General features: G+C 39.1%; 1 protein-coding gene across 1 annotated transcript in view; it reads right to left on the bottom strand.

Annotated features, from left to right (window-relative positions):
* Positions 1-5320: 5320 nt before the first annotated feature.
* Positions 5321-22445, bottom strand: part of TPR (translocated promoter region, nuclear basket protein) — a gene marked incomplete at its 5' end in the record, with an annotated part of 45921 nt that continues 28796 nt past the window's right edge. Inside the window, 17 exons of the mRNA XM_082483833.1 lie at positions 5321-5533; positions 6430-6528; positions 7075-7193; positions 8734-8890; positions 9096-9191; positions 9972-10078; positions 10940-11034; positions 12225-12293; positions 13117-13301; positions 13761-13851; positions 14386-14517; positions 15822-16022; positions 17836-17919; positions 18681-18829; positions 19619-19891; positions 20193-20401; positions 21329-21390. Coding sequence (XP_082339959.1) covers positions 5478-5533; positions 6430-6528; positions 7075-7193; positions 8734-8890; positions 9096-9191; positions 9972-10078; positions 10940-11034; positions 12225-12293; positions 13117-13301; positions 13761-13851; positions 14386-14517; positions 15822-16022; positions 17836-17919; positions 18681-18829; positions 19619-19891; positions 20193-20401; positions 21329-21390 — 2184 coding nt within the window. The 3' untranslated portion in view covers positions 5321-5477. The remainder of the gene's footprint in view (positions 5534-6429; positions 6529-7074; positions 7194-8733; positions 8891-9095; positions 9192-9971; positions 10079-10939; positions 11035-12224; positions 12294-13116; positions 13302-13760; positions 13852-14385; positions 14518-15821; positions 16023-17835; positions 17920-18680; positions 18830-19618; positions 19892-20192; positions 20402-21328; positions 21391-22445) is intronic.

Genomic DNA, 22445 nt, shown 5'->3' with positions numbered 1-22445 from the left:
AAAAGAGGTAACGACCATCAAAGAAACTGAAAAAGAAATGGAAGATGCCACTGAGCAGGCCCCTAATACTGACAACAGAGAGGAAACTACAGTTACCAGAGAGGCCACTACAAGACCTAAAAAAGACACGATAGAAGAAATGTTTATTGTTTCTAAAGGGACATCCAAGCCAACTATACACTTCCAGGAGGTTACCGACACGAGAGATGAGCCTCGTCCATCTGACCCTGAAACTCTACCAGTAAAAGAAGAGCCTGAGATAATCAACAAGCCTTTAATACAAACTGCGGAATTGCCAATTTTAACTGGAGAAACACAAGGTAATTGCATTCCAGTAGGTACAAAAGCACGAGTAACTCAACCAGAGGGCATAACAGAACACGTGAGTAAAGGACATGCAAGACCTTTCTATCTGGTGCCAGAAGAATGTGGCACTCTTGTCTGGGTGGTCAACTATGACCTGAATACTGGTACCTGTTTTCAATTATGGTGTTATAGAAATTCTCCATGTAGTTTAGAGTGTGATCCTGTTTCAGTAATTTGTTTCAGTAATTGGTTCAGCTGAAAAACATTTGCTGTTAAGTTCTGTGGAAGATGCAAACACAAAAAGTCAAGGACAAAGAAGATACATTTCTAAGTCCCACGAAAGCATTGCTAGGGAGTCAGGCTGAATATCCACCTTTACTCATGGTACCTAACCTGTCACATACAAAAAATGACACATAAGACAGACAAGAAGTCTTTTCCATGTGTTCTCTTTCATTTGTGCTATCTGCCACAACACTTTTCATGTCCTCACAGTTTATTTTAATCCAATATAGCCCCTAAGTTCTTGGGCAATTTTTTAATCATATATTGGCATATATTTTGGAAAAAAAAAAAAAAGTTTTTTAGATAGAAAATACTTGGGGTTTTATCCAAAACTTATTCATCCTTTCTTTATACTTCAATAAAAATAAATGTAAATGCTTTTTTTAAGAGATAAGGAGGGGGAGGGGAACCCACTAGAGCAGCCTGGAGAAACATCAAGTAAACATCCCGGAGCACTAAGAAATTAAATGAGGAACATGGCATACAATGCATTTATAGGTCTTTTTCTGAATTACAGGTACGCAGGTAAGCAACAAGTGGTGATATCTCTACCTAGTCAGGTAAACTGGTGGTCTTGCACTTCAGGAACCAAAACATGAAAGCCAAATTTCCAATAATCTCTCTCAAACGAGTTATTAAACCCTTTGCATGACAAGTGGCAGGCAGAGAGGCCTGAAGGAGCACCCTGAGCATCGCCCAGCACAAGCGACCACATTAACCAGCCGCAGTGCTGCCGGCGGCGGGCAGGGGGGAGACCGCGCTTTCTGGTGAATGTTAAACCCGAACCACCCGTGTTTTGCAGCCGAGAAGGACCTGTGCAGTGGGAAGCCGGCAGACGGCATGGTGGCCCTGCAGAACGGCACCCTGGCCGTCTTCCGAGGTAGGCCACCCCCGGATCTCCCCTTCCGCCCTCGCTGCCCTCACCTGCCCCGGCCCGGCCTGCCTCTGGCCCCACCAAGCGACACCCAAGCCCGGTGGCCTGCCCGCCTGGCCCGAAGGCCTGGCTGCGCCTCAGGGGTGCCGCCGGGGTGGGAGCCGCCTGTTACCCCCTCAGCCATGTCCTGAGGGCAGGAGCGAGGAAAGACGGGAGGAGCATCCTCATTTCCAGCGCCTTTCTCCCTGCCTCTGTCTATCCATTGGGCCACACGCGTTTCACCGTGTCTCCTTCCCGCCGTGCAGGTCACTACTACTGGCTGCTGAACGGCAGGAGCCCGCCGACGACCAGCCCCCGTCGCATCAGCGATGGCTGGGGCATCCCATCCCCCATCAACGCCGTCTTCTCCCGGTGCAACTGCGATGGCAAGACCTTCTTCATCAAGGTGGGGAACCCTCCCTCTGGGCAGCGAGCGTGGCAGGCAGCCGGGAGGGTGTGTGAGGCAGGTCAGCTTAAAGAAAGGTCCAGGTTTTGGAATGCAGCCTCTCAGCGTCACTTACGGAAGGGGAGCATTGTTGTGTTGCTCATTTTATAGAAAGAAAACAGCATTTTCAAACAGCGTGGTGGGTTTGAAACTCTGTGGGTGAAGTTCAGTGTCTCTTCCCCAGCCTCCCCTCCCATGCCTTGAGAGCATGCTTCTCAGGAAAAACTTCAGTTCAGTGTTTTTTCCCCCTGTGATTAGCTAGGTAGTATTTACATGAGCCACACTTCAAAAAACCCCGGCTGTTTAAAATACGGGTATTTTAGCATGTCTTTCCCCTGCCCAACCATGGCTCAAAATTGTTCCTAATCCTATTTCCATTCCTGGAAGATGATGATAATGAACTGCAAACACTTCATTAAAGACATTATATGGTTATTTCCCAATTAATCATTCAGCCCTGGAGTTCAAGCAGCTTTTTCTACTTGTGAAAATGTAGAGATTTATCAACGCCTTGTTCAGTAACCACTCTTACAGTTCATTTCTAAGGTAACCCATCCGTATTCAAAGGCAGTGTTAGAAGACTGCAGGAAGTATTTGATGAAGTTGTAATATTTTTTTCCTGGTTTAATGGATGTAGGAGGAGTGCTTCCAGTCAGTTTTGCGATGTCGTTATCAAAATGCCAGTGTTATAATTATTTTTCAGGTCTGCATTGAAGCTGAATTATCAAGAATGAACTTCCTCTAAAGCTTAACTCTTCCTTAAATCATTAGGGTCCTCTGTACTGGCGTTTCACTAATGGTGTTATGGATAAAGGCTATCCCAAACCTCTTGCAAACGGATTTGCAGGGCTAAGTGGGAAAATAGTAGCAACCCTGCCTGTGGCAAGATACAACAACAGACCGGAATCTGTTTATTTTATCAAAAAAGGTATGTCTCACACTTAAGAAGTTCACAGATGATAAAAAGGTGCTTGAATTGCCTTAGTCAGAAATAAAACAGTTTCTCTCGACTGGAAGATGTATTTCTTTCAAAAACAGAAACAAAGGATGTCAGAGTGTGCTAGGTGGTGAAAAAATAACCTGAACCTTAAAAATTTTGTATTATTACATTCATATCTTTAAGTGCATTTTAAAATAAATAAGACTGTAAGGGACAGAATCCAGCACTGTAACAGATTAAAGTAAGTTTTATCTGGTGGTAAAACTATTTTAGTCTCAAGTTAATTAGAGAAGGGAAGACTTTAATCTTACTAGTTTATAACTATATATGGAAATCTCTCTCCCTATTTCTTTGTATTTTGTATTAATGTAACTTCCTTATCTTATAAGAATGATGTACTGCCAACATAAGAATTGTTATCTGAATTTAAAAAACAGAGGTTAACGAAATGGAAATTATTTTCTGAACTCTAGCCCTCTTATCATGCAGCCTAAAATGGTAAGTCTTACCCTCTCCTTTATAAATAGGAATAACGGCAGCAAAAGCAGTTCCCCTGGAATTGTACTTACTACAATAGCTGTAATGAGATTGCAGGTGGTCTGCTCACTACATCTAGAAGCACATGTTGGATTTAGAGAGCAAGGCTTTTTTTTTTTTTTTTAATCTCAAAATGTAGGAATGGATATAAAAAGCTGAAGGCTGCCACAGTTGTAGATGTATTAAAATGATGCTATTGATTTCCTGCATGTAATACAGATATTAATGACATTTTCATATATGGTCGTTTGGGTTTTTGTTGTTTTTGTTGTTTTTTTGTGTTTTAACCAAATGAAACTAATGTCTGTTTTAGATGGCAACATGCAACAATATGTGTACAGACAAGAACCAGCCAAGAAATGTCAAAGAAGAACCCAGGTTACCATAAAATACCCAGCTTATGTCCCAAGACTTGTAATAAGGAGACGCTTTCAACGTGCAGTGAGAATGCCAACCATTATTCAGAATGTCAGAATCAACCCATATCCATCTGGTAACTTATGTTTATTCAGTTTCTTTTATACAACCATTTTAATTTTAGTAGTTTCTGAAACACAACATTCTGTTCCATTGTTTTAAAAATATAGTACTTTTAAAATTTTTTAATCCAATAGATCTTGCTTGCTGTAGATTACACAAAGAAATGATAGCGTACAGCAAACACACTATGACACCTCCTAACTTAAGTTTTCTTTTGCTTGCAGGAGTTTTGCGTAAGGAAATCAAAATGACTACCTACTGGAGAGGGCTCCCGAAAGTAATTCATTCAACTATATCACTACCCAACCACAATAAGCCAGATGGCTATGACTATTATGCCTTCTCTTACAGTAAGTTAAAGCTAATGCAAGTTACTATGTATCTCAAAAGACTAAGGGATGGGGAAAGAAAGAAGCCCATGTATCTCAGAGCTTTCCAAAGCATGAGGCTACCACTTGGGATTCTGCAAGACTAATTTTAAGCACTACTAAAAAGTCCTGAGAATTAAAATGTTGCCTGCAATCGAGAGATGTTTCTATTAAAGAAATCAAGAGTTACAGGACAACTAGCAGCAATGAGGTACACTGATTCAAGCGAGCCAGTTGTGGAATACGTTGCTGTAAGAGTTCAGGCTTATAAAGTGATAAAAAAACCTGACACTTAAATGCAGAATTATATTAATGATAGGTTGAAATCCTTGGACCACTGCACATTGATAAGTTTTTTCACTGGCTTCCATAGAACTGTTTCTGATAAAACAAAACCCTCTAGCCAGGATCATGCAAAAGCATTCCTCAGAATTTTCTGGATTATTCAGAAAAAATGACTCTTTAAGAACTATCCGTATCCAAACACAGGATACTGAAGTAAGTCTCTGCCAGTGTGACCTAATTCCTAACCTTAACGTAGGACAATTCACACTTGGGGACCAGAGAGTTCCCACTTTTGCAATCAGTGCAGGATTGTTTTGTTTCATTTCCAAATTCTTAAAACTATTTTTGTGTTCTAGCAGTATAAAAGTATTCTTCCCTACTCCCTGTTCTTGGGACAGTTTTAATTATTAGCAGTACTGTAAAACTTAGCTCCAAAAGAAGGACATGTAAAAGATAAAGTTGAGGACTCTCAACTCCATGTATGTATGTATATATGTGGAATGAAAAATCTGTTATTTATGCCTAAATGAAATCAAAAGGAGGCTTTAACTTCAAGATTCTTTCCATGTACTAAATGTAGTTTTTGAATTTTAATTCTGACATATCTTCATTTCAGATCGGTACTACAGTTTGGACATCGGCAAAAGAATAGCAAGACCTGTTACTGCTCTCACAGGAAAGACTGTATCCAAAGACTGGTACAACTGTCCTAGCAAGTGATGCACAGCAGAGGATTTTTAAAAAACGATGCCATTTGAATGTTGACATTTTGTCTAATTTTATTAATAAGGACATTGAAATGTGTGCACACAAATCTAAGTATAAAATGCTGCTTTAAGCTCTGGCTTCATTACACTAAAGCAACCACAGGCAAACTGGCACTTTTGTATACACAACTGTAATTACTTTACAGGTCATTTAACTAATATTTCCTCTGTTCAGGCCTCCTCTGCCTCCCATTGCATGAGTTACACCTGCGTTGGGAAAGAAAACAAATGCATTAATAGACATCCTTTTCATCCTTTTAATCAACCATTGGTACATGTGATACTTCATCCTTCTGTAAGGAATTGCTACTGCAGTGGAGCACTTCCTTTCTGATAAAACTCAAGCTCCCCCTCCCTCCCCTAGAGGCTGGTGATACAGATACATTATACTTCTGTCGTTTAAAAAAAGTTGTTGACTTGTGATCCTATCTCAGACTCTATGCCAAAAGAACAAGTATAGCATTCTTACACCTCCTCCCTTTTTTTTTTTTTGTCCTTTAAAATACCAGATACTTGTAACTTCAATGCTTGTATCAAATCTTCTACAACGTTAAAATAATGCCAACAATACAATTCATCTGTGGATTTTTCTTAATACCAAAGCTGGAAAGAATAATTTATTGTCATGGTTTAACTCTATATTACATTACAAAAACCTGTTATACTTCCATAAACTTTTTTTTTTTTTTAAATCAGTCTAAGAAATAGTGAGATAATAACTGGAATTCCTACGTACCAAATGGGAAACTGATATGTAATGTTAAAACCAAAGATTTCTACACTTATGTCCTAACATTATTTTTTAAATCCTCTTTTAAAACTTTGCTTAGTTTAGGATCTACCCTCTCTCTACTGGTAAGAACCAAGTGCTACATAAGAAGAAAGTCTGCCTAGCTAAAACATGCTCAAACTAACGCACTAAAGCAAAACTACAGAGCTCTTAGGGTAACATATTGAAAGATAGGGCAGGGATGCTGTATTATTTAATGTCACACAAGCAATCACATGCTTATAAAGTAGTATTTCATATATGGTCCCCACAGGAAGAAAGTACTAAAAACATTTTTTAAAGAGTCTCAATTTGAGCAACCATGAACACTTACCCCTTTGTCTGTTGAACTGACGACCACGAACACCAGTTCTTAAAGTTGGTGGCTGAAGTCTGACACGTCGAAATGGCTTAGGCTGATTACTGCTTGTGTCTGTGAAGGAGTGGAAATGCAAGAAAGAATGCCTGTGTCTAGTACAGTTTCTCAGTGTTAATGTTTACATGATTTGATATCTATTATGCTCTTGAATTTACTTTAAAATTATGAAGGTGCATCCTTATTTCATTGACATCTCTGATACAAATAAAAGCCTCACAACAAGTTTGGGACTTCTCTCATCACTTGTGCTAGCTTGTAAATTGGTAACTCAACAGTGATTTACTTACTGTTCTTTGCCAATTTAATTGAATGAAAAAATATTTTTAAATCTTATATCAAACATAACAGTGGATAGAATTACCATAGTATCAGTAACTGTTGCTCCTTGAAGCATTATTCTTACTATGGCCTACGGTTATTGCAGTACAAGTAAAAATTGATGTCTATAGTCTTAATGGCAAAAAAAAAATGTGGCCTTGCTCAATGAGTTCCATCTTATTTTGTGTATCTTGGCTATCAGCAGTGCATGACGCTGGTCCAGAAAGTTCCCACGTGTAATGAAATGGTACGAAACAACTGTTTCCAGCAATTAACCCATACCTGCAGATGAACTAGAAGGAGGATCTTGACTAGTAGAAGGAAGATCTGACTCATCAGATGCTTGAACAGATTCTTCTTCTTGCTGGCTATCAATTTCTAGGCCTGCTTCTGAAGTAATTCTAGAAGAGAATGAAGGGAAGGAAAAATATCCAAGTTTATTCACATAATGTCAAAAAGCTCAGGAAAAGAAGCATTATCTTGGAGCAGAAAGATTTGTATGCAAACGTCTTTACCCAGAAACTTGCACAGGTTTTACTCTGTTTTGTTGTGTCCCGCCTGCCCCAATCATGAGAGATTTATCTGGCTTTCAGAAAAATAACCATGTAATTTCCTTGATATGCAGCCCAACTCCAGATGCATATCCAACATATTGTCTTTCACAGGTCATAGAAGCTATTTGACAAAAATAATTAAAAAACTTAATGTGATAGTGCATATGCTTAGGCAGTGGAAGAATTAAGTGGAGGGATCACCACTGACTGGTTATGCCTAAAGATCACTCATTGGTGCAATAGCATAGTCATTTGGACTCTATCTTCAAAAGATAGAAACCAAAAAGCATTATAGGGCTGGAAAAATATTAAACTTTCAATGTAGTTTAACTGCAGATCTCTTTTTGGTATACATTTTATTTACTTCAATTAGTATATAAAAACTGTTAGGAGACCGTAACTAAAACTCAAATTGTGGGAACCATCTGTTCTCTATTAGCAAGAGTGACTCGCTCTGCTATCAAGCTAAAAGCCTGTTCCAAACTACAGATTGTTCTGTGAACCATTTAGTTCCTCTATGGGTATATTTCTAAAGGTTAGATGGTTCTGTAACAAACAAATTTGAGACCTTAACGTGAGAATACCCACCCTATGCTCTACCTACTCATAGGCAGACTATTGCAGTCCAAGTTGTTGCTCCATCAAGAAAAACATGTGGCATATTTAACTCACAGCAGTAACATTTAATTTTCTTACTACCAGATCTCCTATGCCTAGCAATCAGTACATAAATTGTGAACTATGCATCTTTTACTATTATGGAACCAATAAAAATTAAGGTAAACGATAGCATAGAACGATTATCTATCCCCTTGTAGATTTGTAATGTATTTGGTCATAATAAAAAATAAAGCAACTATTATAAGTATTAAATATTGCACTTGCAAAGTAGAAAACAAAATCATTTGTCTACCAAATTTTTTTAAGAACTGCTTATTCCCCCCCCTTGTGCTACATCTTTCGTACTTGCACTGCCTTAACTGAATAACTTCTTTGTAGATGCTTGCTTTGTAACAAGGAGTGATTTTCTCTATTAGCAAACAGGAAAGCTTTAGCCTTTATTCTCCAAAACCCACTGGGGCCTTTACCATCAGTATTTGACTAGTACAGAACCCTTTGCACTCTGAAAAAATACAGAAATCTTTTTTTTGTGTGTGACTTTTATATTACCTGTGTTAAATGAGAAGGAGAAAGTCAGAAGAAAAATCTTTGGTTTTAGACAAAAAGGTCAGATTGTACTTCACAAAATTACTAAATCCTATTTGAGCTGTCCTTTCTACAAGAACAGGTTAAATCGAAAATGAATCGCAGACACATTTGGATGAAAACAAGTCATTAAAACTAACATGAAATCTAGCTCTAGTGAACCAAACAAGTCACAGTTTACCCTTCAGATTCTGCCTCTGCAAAAACTTCATCCCCATCATCACCAGCTCCAGCCTCTGTAGTGGTGGACAGATTGCCAGTAGATGTTGTAACCATGGGAACAGACTGAGAAGCATGCTCTGAAGCGTCAGCTGATGCACTTTCAGTAAAAACTGTCACTGTACAGGAAAGGCAGTTTAATAAACATAGAGTTAGTTTCAATTTCCTAGAGAAAATTTATGGAAATCTTTGGCACGTAGGGGAAAGGGCTACTGGAATACTCCTGATGTAGCAATAAGCACTATAACAATAATAATAAAATTCTTTCCTGGAAAGTCAAGGTTTCCAGATCTTACTTTAGCCCGCAAATTTCTTGCCACTTACCTGGTGCTGCTACTTGTAATGGTGTTGTTGGAACGCTACGACCACCTGATTCTTCCTCATGAGCAAGGAATAGTGGAGTTTCATACATTCCTAAACCTGCAACACAAAGTTTTAGCAACAATTAAAATAACCAGCTAAAAACCAGATTAACTGCTGTCTTCTCTCTGTACACTTGATGAAATCCAGTGATTTGTACTTAAATATGGAGATTTTTGTTGTTTTAAGTTGTTTTGACTTACTGCCAGAGCTAATTATAATTTATTGAAAGGTAAAACCTTGACGAAAATATTATTGCTTGTTTTACTTTCATCCTTTTCTTACACTATTACTTTGCTGTGAGCTTTCTTCAAAGAATAGCATACTGTTCCATGGTGGCAGGGATGCAGGGGAAAGGGACTGATTCAGGAACAACAAAGACAACATTATGCAAATTTCCTGGCCATCTCTTAGCAGGTAAGGAGATATCCCAAAGTTTTCTTTGCATTTGATGTTCCCCCCTATTATTTTACTACAGCTACAATCAACAGTAAAATTAAAGTTAAAAGCCATTCCTTCAATATTTAATTTCTCCTTAAATGAAGTTTCTTGTGCCTGGCAGGCAATTTGTCCTACACAAAATGTCAGTTTCTCTGGTCCACAAGCCTGTTGTTCCCACCCACAGAAGCATCATACTCGTTAAATCATATTACAAATAGAAGTACTGCATCTTGAAGGAAACACCTTTTTACTTTCTGTTAAGTCTCTCTCTGCTGACAATTATTTAAGAGTTGCGGGTTTCCACACTTTAATGAGTACTCGAAGTAGAACTGCATTTTATTGACTGCATTATTTGTTTTTCATTCGAACTACCATGGAAAAGAAAGTACAGAAGTTTACCTCCTTGGGATGCAAGCTGACCAAGATCAGAGTGACTTGAGCTAGTTTGTGGCATATCTTCAGGGGGTCCAAATCTGAATCTAGGAACTCCAGCTACCTGGGGGGAACTATCAAAATCAAGATTTAAGGAATTCTGCAATTTTTCCAATGCTCAGGCGTGGGGAGGGTTGAAGAAGAAAAAAAGATAACTTTCTGACCAAAACAAGAGAATAAATTATGCATGAGACAAAATAAACTAATACTGACCATAAAAACCAGCTAAACTACTGCTAATTAAATAGCAATTACTTTTTCAAACTTATTTGGACTACATCTGAAATCTGTAAAACAGTCCTGAAGAGAATATTCTTTACTTTATTCTTTAACTTTCAGAGCACTGGAACAGGCTGCCCAGGGAGGTTGTGGAGTCTCCTTCTCTGGAGACATTCAAAACTCGCCTGGACGCCTTCCTGTGCAACCTCATCTAGGTGCTCCTGCTCCGACAGGGGGATTGGACTAGATGATCTTTTGAGGTCCCTTCCAATCCCTAGCATACTGTGATACATTATTCATTCTATGAATTCTCACAGTTTTAAGTGGATTGCGGAACATGTCCAGAACCATCCCAGATCTGAAAACAGAGATAACTTTTCCTACTTTTATTGTTAACAATTGGGGGGGGGAGGGGGGAGGATGGCGGAGAGAAAGGAATTGAAACAGAAGAACCTATTTTTTTTGATCAATTTCCTAAGTCAGTATGTTACAATACATTTGAGATTATCTGCTTCCTAATTTGCTGGTACGTTTCATGATACGCAGTTCAAACAACAATTACTTATTTGTAGATGCAGTCATCTATCACACTACTTAACATGTTTTATCATGTTACTCCAATCACAAGTTCATTTCATTTGAATTTATCTTTGTTACAATGAAAAATGGGAAGAAATAGATGTCTCATTTTCTTTTTTTTCTTTACATCTACTCACTGAATGGCTTCTGCAAATCCATCTGTACGATGTGGAACTACAAGAGTTGGTGTGCTTGGAACTGTTCTGTCCTCATCATCAAAGAAGTGCTGCTGCTGGAAAAAAACAGATTGATATGAGAGCCTACAATGTCTTTCCAGTTTCTATCAAAACGAGTTCAAGGTTGGTTTGCTTCTTCCAGATTGTCCAGCAAAACAAAGATACATTTAGTTCCAACAAAATTCTTGTCTAATTTCAGACTTCTGAATCTGAGCTCGTTAGATAGATCGTCTGTACAGGCAATAAAACAACCCAAATAAAACCAAAATAAAAACCATACACTTGCAGGGCACCCATCTTTCAAAGGATTTTTAAACATCTACTCCATGAGATCATTCCACCATGAAAGTGCCACACCTCCCTGTTGACTACAAAGGAATCTTAGGGTGATGTATTCATAAACAGATAGGAATCATCTGTCTTAATCTGGACTGCTGCAATGTACCTAGCATATGGGGTTTTTCAAAATGTTAATCTGTTCCCTATAGACTTGTGTTCTCTGTTCCTGCATTGCCTACAAAGCCAGAAGCCTCAGCTCCCTCTTCCCTCGCCCTCCATGAGTCACTGTCTTCATCTCCCTGTGTTTCTCCCGTATCTTTCAAACCTTTCTCTCTGTAGTACCCGTAAGGTCCCTCCCATGTGCTTAGTTACTGTGCAGGCAAAAAGCAGTAAAGTACTGAGCCCAGCTCCAACAAGAAATTGAGTAGCACATACATGTAAGCCAATCAGAATCAACAAATCTGAGCTGATGCCTTTGATCTCAAAAAAGATACTTTTTTTAGTCAGTCTCTCTCCCCTCCCTCACTGAACTTGCATTCATTCTGTCAAATACAGCTGAAGTTGACTAAAGGCTTCAAAATTAGCTGAAAAAGACAGACAGAAAGCATAAATTAGCCTTGTTCCTTTAGAATGAGGCTGAGAACGTTTTATTGATTTTTCCCGTAACATATCCACATTAAAAGACTGATTCTAAAAACAAGTAATTGAAACTGCCTTGGACAAAACCAATTTAATCTCTTTTGAAGAGCTTTACCTTCCTGGGACTTGTCTAGTATTTGCCTTCCATTAGTACAGAAACTAACAGGACTAAGATATTATCTGCAAGGCTACAGCCACCATCCCACCCCTGAAGTCAGTAGCTAGACTTGTTTAAAAAAAAAAAACCAAACACCCAAACAAAAACACGCCAAGAGTTATCAACATTCCCTCAATGCAGACTTTTAGTAGGAGACTTTTGTGTACTTACCATCCCACCTATACCAGGAGTCAGCTGAAGTCCACGCCCCACCGACTGTCTTCGAGTCATCTGGATTCTCTTCAGAGTAAAATAAAAATAGTGTGAATGCTTTCCTGGTATTCTAATAACATACAATTGTTCAATAAGAGCCAAGGATAGTAGCTAAACTAGTAAGCTAACAATTACATGCCAGTGTACAACACTGCTCAGTACAGCATCATCCCTTCTTAAAGAATAGACCATGGCAGCAGCTAAGCCACATCTCGTATCTGCTGCCTGGTCTAACCATGAAAGAGAACCATGTGGGTTTAAATTCTGGGTAAGTAACATTACTATTTTACTCAACTTTCTACTGAGGACAGAAAACTTGAACGCAGAAATATTGTGGCCCCACGCCTTAGAGCAAATTAATGGTAAAGGATAATTTCAGTCAGGATATTTTTGCAAAATTCAGCTTGTGATGTTTTAATTTACAAAACCTATAGGTCTACATCAAAAAATCATGGGCTGTGAATCAGTGAATCATAATCACTGACTGTGAAAGGTTTAGCTTAGAAAATGAATGGCAACATTCCTCTGCCCAATCTGCATTGGGGTAGAGACTAATAAAAACCCCTGCCAATCTGCCTGAGTTACAACCTGACAAACAGTCACCGAAGAATTTCAAGACAAAAATCCATCACAAGTGCCTTACTGCTTTTAATGTTCCCTGTCCAGCCATAATCTGCAGGATGAGACACGTTAAGTCAGTTTGCTCAGCTACCATTTTTAGGATTCTAAATAGATGTCACCTATTTTTACAATAGGCAGAGCACCTAAGTTTTATTTAGAAGAAGTCATACCGTTTTTGGGTTTTTTTTTTTTTTTTAAAGTGTTCTGAAACACTAGAGAGAGTTTATACCTGTACTGGGGGACCCAGTTCTTGAGGAGGAGCATGAATAGTTAGTCGTGGGGGCAGTGGATGTGGTGGTCTGCGTGGTGACTGTGGGGGGCGAGGGGTCTGTCTCTCTGAGGCAGACGATGGCTGCTGTTCTCTTGAATTTTCATGAGGAAAAGTGGACTCCGCAGCACTTGTACTCCCTTCTCCTAAAACATACGGAAGTATAAAGGACTAAATACATGCTCTCCCAGCTGAGTTAAAAACATGAAGGCAAATCTTCAAATTCTGCTACCACATTAACACAGACATTTTTACTGTTGCAAGAGTGAGGACAGGTCAGTACTGTTATTTAAAATTACTTAAAATAAGACTTGTGCAAGCTATGAAGCACTGAAAACACCAGCACTGAAACAAACTTTTGATTATTCAAGTGCTGATTTAGAGAGAGGAGATTAATCTACTGAGCCATCAACAGCAGTTTTCACAGCAACCAGAGCTTGAAGTGTTTTCAAAGAATTGCAGAATATACCCAGAAAAGAACACTTCAAAAGAACCTACATTTCAGGTTAAAATGGTCGTTAGTGCATATTTTAACACATGCAAACCAGCTTCTACATTTTCCCCTTTACAAACATAGACTTTGAAGAAACATGGAATAACCATACCACTGTTTTGAGAATCTGCTGCCCTCTGGTTGCTTTCACCTCCTCCCATGCTTTCCTCAGTTTCTGTTCCGGGATCTGTACCATCAGCACCCTAAAAAACCACATAAACATAATATGACTTAGCACTAAACAACTTACAGGCCGTAAAGAGAATATAAAAGCAGCAAAAAAGCATTCACAAAGTAAACAAAGTAAAATATATTAAAATCTTAAATTATTTCTGTAAATATATACAGTCAGGTAAACATATAGAAGTATGAAATTTCAGATGTTTTGCATATCTGTATATATACAAACGTGAACAATGTAGCCATCATGATTTAATAGTAATAGACAATGAAATATAAAGCTTCTGAAGAAACTGCCTTACTAGCTCTGCAACTACAGTATTTGTTGCTGGCTCTTGTACTTTGCATTTTCATTCAGCCATCTGAAACATTCAAAGTTGGCTTTTATTTTGAAAACACCAGTTATAACAGAAGTTACCAGCAATCTCAATTTTCTGGGATGAATTCATACTAAGATTTTCTCTTTCAAGTATTTAAAACTCTGCAGATTCATTACAATACCAATTTATTCCAAGAAATATAACAAGCTATTAACAAAGGTAAGGTACAAATCTCACCTCAGCATCATCGGCTTCATATCCATCATTGCCATCAGCACTACCAGTTCCTTCATTACTGTCATCACCTTCATCTCCCATCCCTGTGTCTTCATCATCATCCTCATCTTCCTCTTCCTCATCCTCATAGTCCTATGATATGACCATAAAAAAGCCTTAAAGAAGTGCAGGAAGGATAGTGGAATAATTTCCATTCTTGAAGTGGTACATTTCACTTTGTGTTACATAGACCACCTCTGTCTGTGGATCTCTTTCTGAAGATGTTCAGCATTTATAATCCACAAAGTAGATGTATGTATTTTTTGATTGCTGTGGTAAGTTACCTTGGCTGGTTGCCAGACCCCGACCCAGCCACTCCCTCCCTCTTCAACAGGACAAGGGTAGAAAATAAGATGGAAAAGCTTGAGGGTCAAGATAAAGCCAGGCAGATCACTTACCAATTACTGTTACAGGTAAAACAGATTTAACTCATATTAAATTAATTTATTTTGTTGCCAATTAAAAATGGAGTTGGATGGCGAGAAACTGACAAAACTATAACACCTTCCACCCACCCCCTTCTTCTTCCCAGGCTCAACTTCACTCCCTCTTTCCCAGCTCCTCCTCTTCCTTCCCCACCCCAAGCAGGGCAGAGGGGACAAGGAATGGGAGACTGTGGTCAGTCCATAACAGTTTCTTTCTGCTGGTCCTTCCTCATGCTTTTTCCCCTGCTCCAGTGTGAGTCCTCTCCATAGACTGCAGTCCTTCAAGAACTAGTCCAGTGGGTCCTTCCTACTGAAGGGCTGCCATCCATCAGGATAAACCTGCTCCTGCATTGGCTCCTCTTCGTGGGCCACAGTTCCTGCCAGTAGAGCCTACTCCACCATGGGCTGCAGTTTCCTCCAGGGAATATCCTCCTCTCCACAGGCTGCAGGGAAATACCCGGTCTGTTGTGGACTACAGAACTATCTGCTCCAATGCCTGGAGCACTTCCTCCTCCTCCTCCTTATTCTTCTTTGACTTTTGTGTTCTCAGGATTGTTTCTCACATTTTTTTTTCCCCTCCTCACACTAACACTGCCATGCAGCGTTTTGCCCTTTCTTATATACGTATTCACTAGCTGATGGGCTCAGCTGTGTCCTGCAGTGGGGCCACTGTGGAAGCAGCTGGAACAGACTTTTCCCAGCACAGGGCAGCCCCCAGCCTCTCCTCAGAGGCCACCCTTGTATGTCGAATAGTCACAGATAATCTAGAGGCACTGTGGAATTTTATGACTTCAAATATATCAAGCTGAATTAGCAAGTATCTTTAAAACACTAGAATCTCAGGCTACATAAATACAGCAAAAATAAAAATAAAAATTGATTAAGTCAGTCCTGCCAGGTGAGCTTTACATGTGATCACAGACAAAATCATAAATAAAGTAGTTCATAAACAAAGTAATTCCATATACATACTTCCTGCTCGCCTTCATTTTCTTCATCATCATCATCTTCATCATCACTATCAATTACAATGACATCATCTCTCTTGGACTGACCATCCTGAGAGGATGAAGTATTTTGTTGATCTGACTGAAGAGGTCCAAGATCTATTGGGATAGACTGGGAAGTTTCTTCACTATCCTCCATAGGAGTGTACTCTCCCTGTGTGACACCCTATAAAAGATAAAAGTAAATTACCAGAAGGAACAAAATGAAATGCAGCATATACAATTCTTAAAATGCTCTTCAGAGAGTTTTTATAAGAGTTTCCTGTTTCCACTCCTAGCTCTCAACCTCAACCAAATGGAGAGCTGCTCTGCAACAAGTATTTTGTCCTTCACTTCCAAATCTGATTTGGGATGGGTGCCATCATTAGGGATACTTTACTCATGTATGATGCATTTGAATGCACATCAATAAAAAGCTGCTATCTAATTGCTTACCCATCTATTTCAGATAACCACGGAGGTATCACCAACACCTGCACAATAAGCAAATGCAGATACACTGAGCATTGTTGACAGCTAAGGACGCACTCTGCCCTTACTTCACATCCAGCCAGAACAATTGCCTGGTTACTCAGAGGCACCCTCTGAACACTCCACCAATACTGCAGTTACTGTCAGTGCACAAGACTGCTGATGGGACAACAAGAAGAGAAACAGAAACAGACTTTGATGCTTAAAAAAGAAACACTAGTTATTGCTGTTTATTAATACCTAACTAATATAGGAGAGGACAAAAGAGAATGCTACAGATGATTGTCACCAATCAATCAATCACAGACAACTAAAAGTCTCCCCAGGATCAAGGAACAACCGTCTCTCTGTTCTAAGCATGAACTCTGAGCTGCTGGTTTAGAGTTCTTTTGGTCTGGAGGAACAGTGATGCAATTCACATGATAGCCAGACACAGATCAATTAAATAGTTCTCTTTCCGTTCAGCATGTATGTACATTCAAAATATTTGAACTAAACCTGGCAAGTATGACTAGAAGTGTTCAGAAAAATATGCATCAGGGAGAGTCCTCAAAACCTCTTTTGAAAAAAAAAAAAAAAAAAAAAAAAAAAAAAATCGGGACTCTACCACATATATTCTGCAACATTCAAGACTTCTGGTTTAGGTACGATAACTAGGTTCTCTTATTTTCTGAACATGCCACTTTAATGGTCCAGCAGAGGGCTGTCTAGCAGCAGAATTCAAGTAACCACACTGAGTACTACAACTGTTAAAGAACATTTAAAGATACCTGTGGAATAGAAAGCACACAGCTGGGATTTAATGGGGAGATAAATGTTTGTCAGACCTTTTAAACATGTAAAGGTTATGAGGGAAAAAATGACTGACTAAAGACTCAGTGCCCACCAATGCTTCAAGAAAATAGATTCCACAACTCAACAGGAGGTTTTGCCAAGTTAGAGAATTACTGTAACTTTTGCTCATTTCTGAGGTAAGAGGAGATTAAATTAATGGTTTTCACTTGTATTTGGCTTTCCTAACACAGCTAAAATGGGCATTTTACAGAACTAGAACAAAACCAACTTCTTTTTCCTTTATCGTATCATGACCTAACACTAAGCTTGCTCAAGGATTTGTCAAATCTTTCTGTAAAAGAAAAGCCAGAAAGCCAAGAGAAGTACAGAAAACTCAGTCCTCTACATCTCAGTTTCACTACAGAAAAACTGGGGTTAAGGACACTAGGATTTCTAAAACAACATACGGAATCACAATTCAAAATTGCAAAGCTTCATTAACATTCTGAATGTTACTTATATAGGTATATACAGAGTGCAATAAAAATTGGGTACCTATCCTTGAACATTACAAGTCTAAACTTTAAAAGGTTATAAGTGGTTACCACTGGAAACCTGCAGGATTTGATTTGAGATTTCACTTCTAAAAATATTGAGAGCTGGGCAGGGGGAGGGGAGGAGAAGACAGCTATTTCTCCTGAGATGAAAATTTTCTTCTTTTCAAATATGCTTACTTCTCCAATTGAGTCTTGCGAGTCTTGATTGTATGTTTGAGCTTCTACCTCACCATCAGTGCTCTCTTCTGCTGTTACTTCCTCCTGAAAGAGCATATATTTTTCTTGTTTAAAACACATCATTAGCCCTAAAGTTTGGTTCTTTACCGTGTTTGAGATTTTTTTTACTTTTTAAAAAAATTATCTTTTCCACAAAGATCATGGGCTACGTTTTGTTCCCCTTTCACTATTATTCCTTAGCTCTGCTTTTATCTAGCACCCCATCGCTCTGCTCTGGAGAAATACAACTTTCCCATTGCATTCCACTGGACCTCAGTGTCTCTAAATATTTTCATAACCAAAACACAAACCCTCAAGGTTTCCCATTCCACCTCCATCCTCTCAGCTAATTAAGTGACAATGTTCTTATACAATCTTACCCTTTTCTGGACATCCCAAATTCCTCACACCAATACTTCATATGCATCTCCTGTAAGCTTTTCCATGGAACTCATCTTTGCTTCCCTGCCATCTCCTCAAGTACACTGTATTTTATTCCAGAATAACCAAAGATAATGACCTTCCAGACCACACTGAAAAATGTTTTAACTTCCTCCTCCTCAATGCTAGGACACAGGCCCTTTCTCTTCCATCCTACAGTTCACTAAGATTTGCATCATTCATTGCAAGCGTTATAACTTCTGCCTCTTATGATACCCAAACATAACTGCTTCCTCCCTGACAGATTATAAAGTCACATTAAGAATTAACTGACTTGCTCTGAAGTAATATACTTGCTCTTTCCATTAAAATCTTCCAAAGGGACAAAGTAGTCCCAAAGTAGAACATTTTATGTTCTTGCAAACCTCAGGTCCAACTCTCTGTATGCTTCTCAGTTTCTTTGGAAGTGGTACATCCACTGTTTCCTCTGAAATTTGGTCTGAATTTTCCACAGTGTTATCCTCCTCTTCCTCTCGTGGACGTTTAGACAGTGAAGAACTTGGGGTAGCTGAAACTTAAAAGAGCCTCTCAGTTATTTTCAGAACAACAAATGCACAAAAAAGAAAATCAAAAGGTTTGGTATTTTACTCTGGAAGACTGCAGTGAATGATAACAGAATGAGAGAATCACCTTGTGCCGTTTCCTAGTACGTGAAAACATCAGCCTCTTGTTACAAGTCTTATACTCTTGGACCTGTATGCACAACCTAACTGACATAAAATGTAAGCTTTAGGGCACAACTGAAATATTTTTTGCAACATCTTTGCTTTTGACAAGTACACCTAAAAGTTTAACAGCTGGGAAACAAAAAAAAGCAGTTTACAAAAGTGTATTTTGGGAAATAAACATTCTACACCAAAATCTACACTATGTAGGGCAAACAGATGTGCAACAGTGTATCACACTGAGTGGCTTTAGAGTTCTCTATATTTTACATTCCAACTTAAGCAGCTTACTCACAACTCCTAAAATTAATATTGCTCCAACAGCACCATAGAAACAGGGGCAGCAAGGTTTAATGTATTAAACCCCAGTACTGCTCTTGAATAGATAAACAAACATGTGAGTTTTTCTTTGCTACTTTAAGGAATGAGTGACACAGCATTCCAGAGATACCATTTCTGAAGGTTTAAGAAAGCAGCCTAACCTCAGAAGTTTGTAAAACAGGCAATAAACTAAGGGGGGGGGGGGAGGAAAGAAAGAGCCAATTCTTTTGCTGAAGTTAGGCCTGGTTTGACAAGGGTCCAAATGGAGCTACTTAAAAGGAACTACTCAAAAAGGTAGGCCTATAAATAAAACCAACCTGTGCCAAACACTGCTGTAGAAGTGGAGGGCCTCTCTATTTGAGAGCTCTGTACAACTTCTACAATGGTAGGGGATGGCTCTTGATTAGCGGGCTCAATCTGAGGATGACTTTGCTGAGTGGGCTGCACAAAAGCAGTCGCTTGCGTCTGCTGCTGAACAGTCAAGATGGGCTGAGAGAGAGATGTCTGAACATTGGGACTGGTGGAACGCACAGACCCACTAGTGCTTCCAAAGACTGGAACATGCTCCACAGGTCCTTCTGATTGCATAGCTGAAAGGCAAACAGCAGCACATTCAACTCTCTTCATATTATCTAATGCAGTTCACATTCTCCTTTTCAGAATGCCCTAAATAAGCTGATTCAATGTTTTGCAGACTGAGTTAACATTGCTTATACCCATCTTCAGTTGAGGAATCATGAATTTTGTTGCAACAGAAGTAGTCATAAACATGCAATATTGAAAGACAATAAAACTTTTTGAGGTACTTTCAAATTAGTAATTCCCAAGATTTCAAAGCAAAGGTAGCATTTGTGTTTACTGTAGGTCCTTATACTATACTAAAACGCTTACCTTCCTGAGTCTCCACCTGCGTTGTAGGCATAACTGTAGCTGTTGGAGTAGTGGTAGGATTAGTGACTGTAGCAGGAGTAACCATTGGACGGATACTGGCTCTTGGAGTAGACTTATTCCCAGCTATTGCAGCAGCAGTCACTTTACTTGGAGTTGACACAACAGGAGTTGGTTTAATATTTGCTGTTGGTGGATCTGAAGTGCTAGCACTGAAAAACAGGATGTTGGTTTCATCATGGTAGTACAGAAAGCAGATTTTAAAAATACTAAATGCAAATATATCATCATCACTGGAAATAATAATTTTTAAAGGTTTAAAATTTAAAAGTCTGACAAGGGCATAATTGTCTTCCAAAACTTGTTTATAGTTAAAAAAAAGAAAAAAGAAACCCACTATGCCATCAGTAGCATTTTGTCCAGCTTAGAGGTTCGACAGGTTTCTTCAAAGGTAATCAACTAGAAATCTGTAAGCAGATCTAAAGGAGTAGTGCGTAGCTTGTACTGTTAGCTGTGCTGGGTCTTTGTTCCAGTGAGTAAATACATCCTACGCTAAAACTAACTGATTTACTCAACATCACATCTTGGTTGAGACAAGAATAAGCCAAATTTTAAGAGTCATTTTTTAAAGCCTTCCTTTCAAAAGGATGCTGTCATAAAAAGTGAAAGGGAGTTTGTCATCTAAACTTAGTAATACAGTAGTATTTCCCATTTTAGAGCTTAGTCATTTGACTATTTTTTCTGTTGTTAGAATTACTGTCTGTTTAGTCCATTTCTCATTTTTGAGATTCTTGCACAAAGAGGCTCCCTCCACAAAACCAAAAAGGTTAAAGGTAACAATCAAAACTATACAACTTCAAGAACCTTGAAGTCTGAAAACATTTGAAAAATCTTTTGTGTTTCCTGGATACCATGTTCCTGGTAGTTAGTATGACAATATAAAAACTTAAAAGCTTTATTGATTAACTGTAGCTGAGAAAACAGGAGGATCATATTACATCAATCAGTATATTCAAAGGTGCTTAAGAAAAATTGTGAAAAGCCAGTGGTTTACTAAAAAGAAGAGCAACTAGATAAAGACAAAACCAAGAAACACCAATCACAGAAATTCCGCAAAACCCCCAAACCGTTCAACTCACATTCCTCTTTCACCTGAAGCTGGAGTAGACTTGAGTGAGATTTGCCTCTGCTGTTCTGGGACCTATCAAGTAAGAAACAGTATCATGCCACATACACACAAAAAAGAGCAAGCAATTTGGTAAATTACTTTAGCAGACAGATCTCTTTATTAACACTAGTTTCTCTAAAAGACTTGTTAAAGTATCTAGTCAGACCCCATGATTATTGAAAATTCTCCAAAACAAATCATGTGTAAACCAATTCAGTAATTTCTCAGGTATCTTCTGAAGCTACTGACACAATACAAGTTAGAACCCATTACACTGAATACATGGATAAAAATACAAAAATAGAGAGCAGAGTGCAAACAGTTCACTGGCTGATTCACAGTCCGTGATATAACTGTAGACTTGTTAGCACTGGGAATTCTGACTATGTCAGGAAATAAGTTTTAAATTAAGTTCTGAATTCTTACTAAAGCCAACTTGTATATTTCCAAAACCAGCAAACAGTGGGACTTGAATAGCGCACAGTTTCATAGATTCAGACTGGCTTGCACTGGCAGGGACCTTAAAGATCATCTGGTTCCAACCCCCCCCCGCCATGGGCAGTGACACCTTCCACTAGACCTGGTTACTTAATGTCGCATCCAACCTGGCCTTGAACGCTTCCAGGGATGGGGCTTCCACAACTTCCCTAGGCAACCTGTGACAGTATCTCACCACCCTCATTGTAAAGAACATCTTCCCATTAATATAAAAATCTAAATCTACCCTCTTTCAGTTTTAAACCATTACACCTCATCCTATCACTACACTGCCTGATAAAGAATCCCTCCCCTTCCTTCCTGTAAGCCCCCTCTATGTACTGAAAAGCTGCTATAAGGTGTCCCCAGAGCCTTCTCTTCTCCAGGCTCAACAATCCCAACTCTCTCAGCCTGTCCACATAGGAGAGGTGCTCCAGCCCTCTGATGATCTTCATGGCCCTCCTCTGGACTTGATCCACCAGGTCCATGTCCTTCTTATGTTGGGGGCTCCAGAGCTGGATGCACTACTCCAGGTGGGGTCTCACCAGAGTAGAGTAAAGGGGCAGAATCACCTCCCTTGACCTGCTGGCCACACTTGTTTTGATGCAGCC

This window comes from Vanellus vanellus, assembly GCF_965231255.1.
Source record: "Vanellus vanellus genome assembly, chromosome: 5".
NCBI classification, from domain to species: Eukaryota; Metazoa; Chordata; class Aves; order Charadriiformes; family Charadriidae; genus Vanellus; species Vanellus vanellus.
Note: the sequence above shows the minus strand (reverse complement) of the source record. Positions and strands in the feature narration are given on the sequence as shown.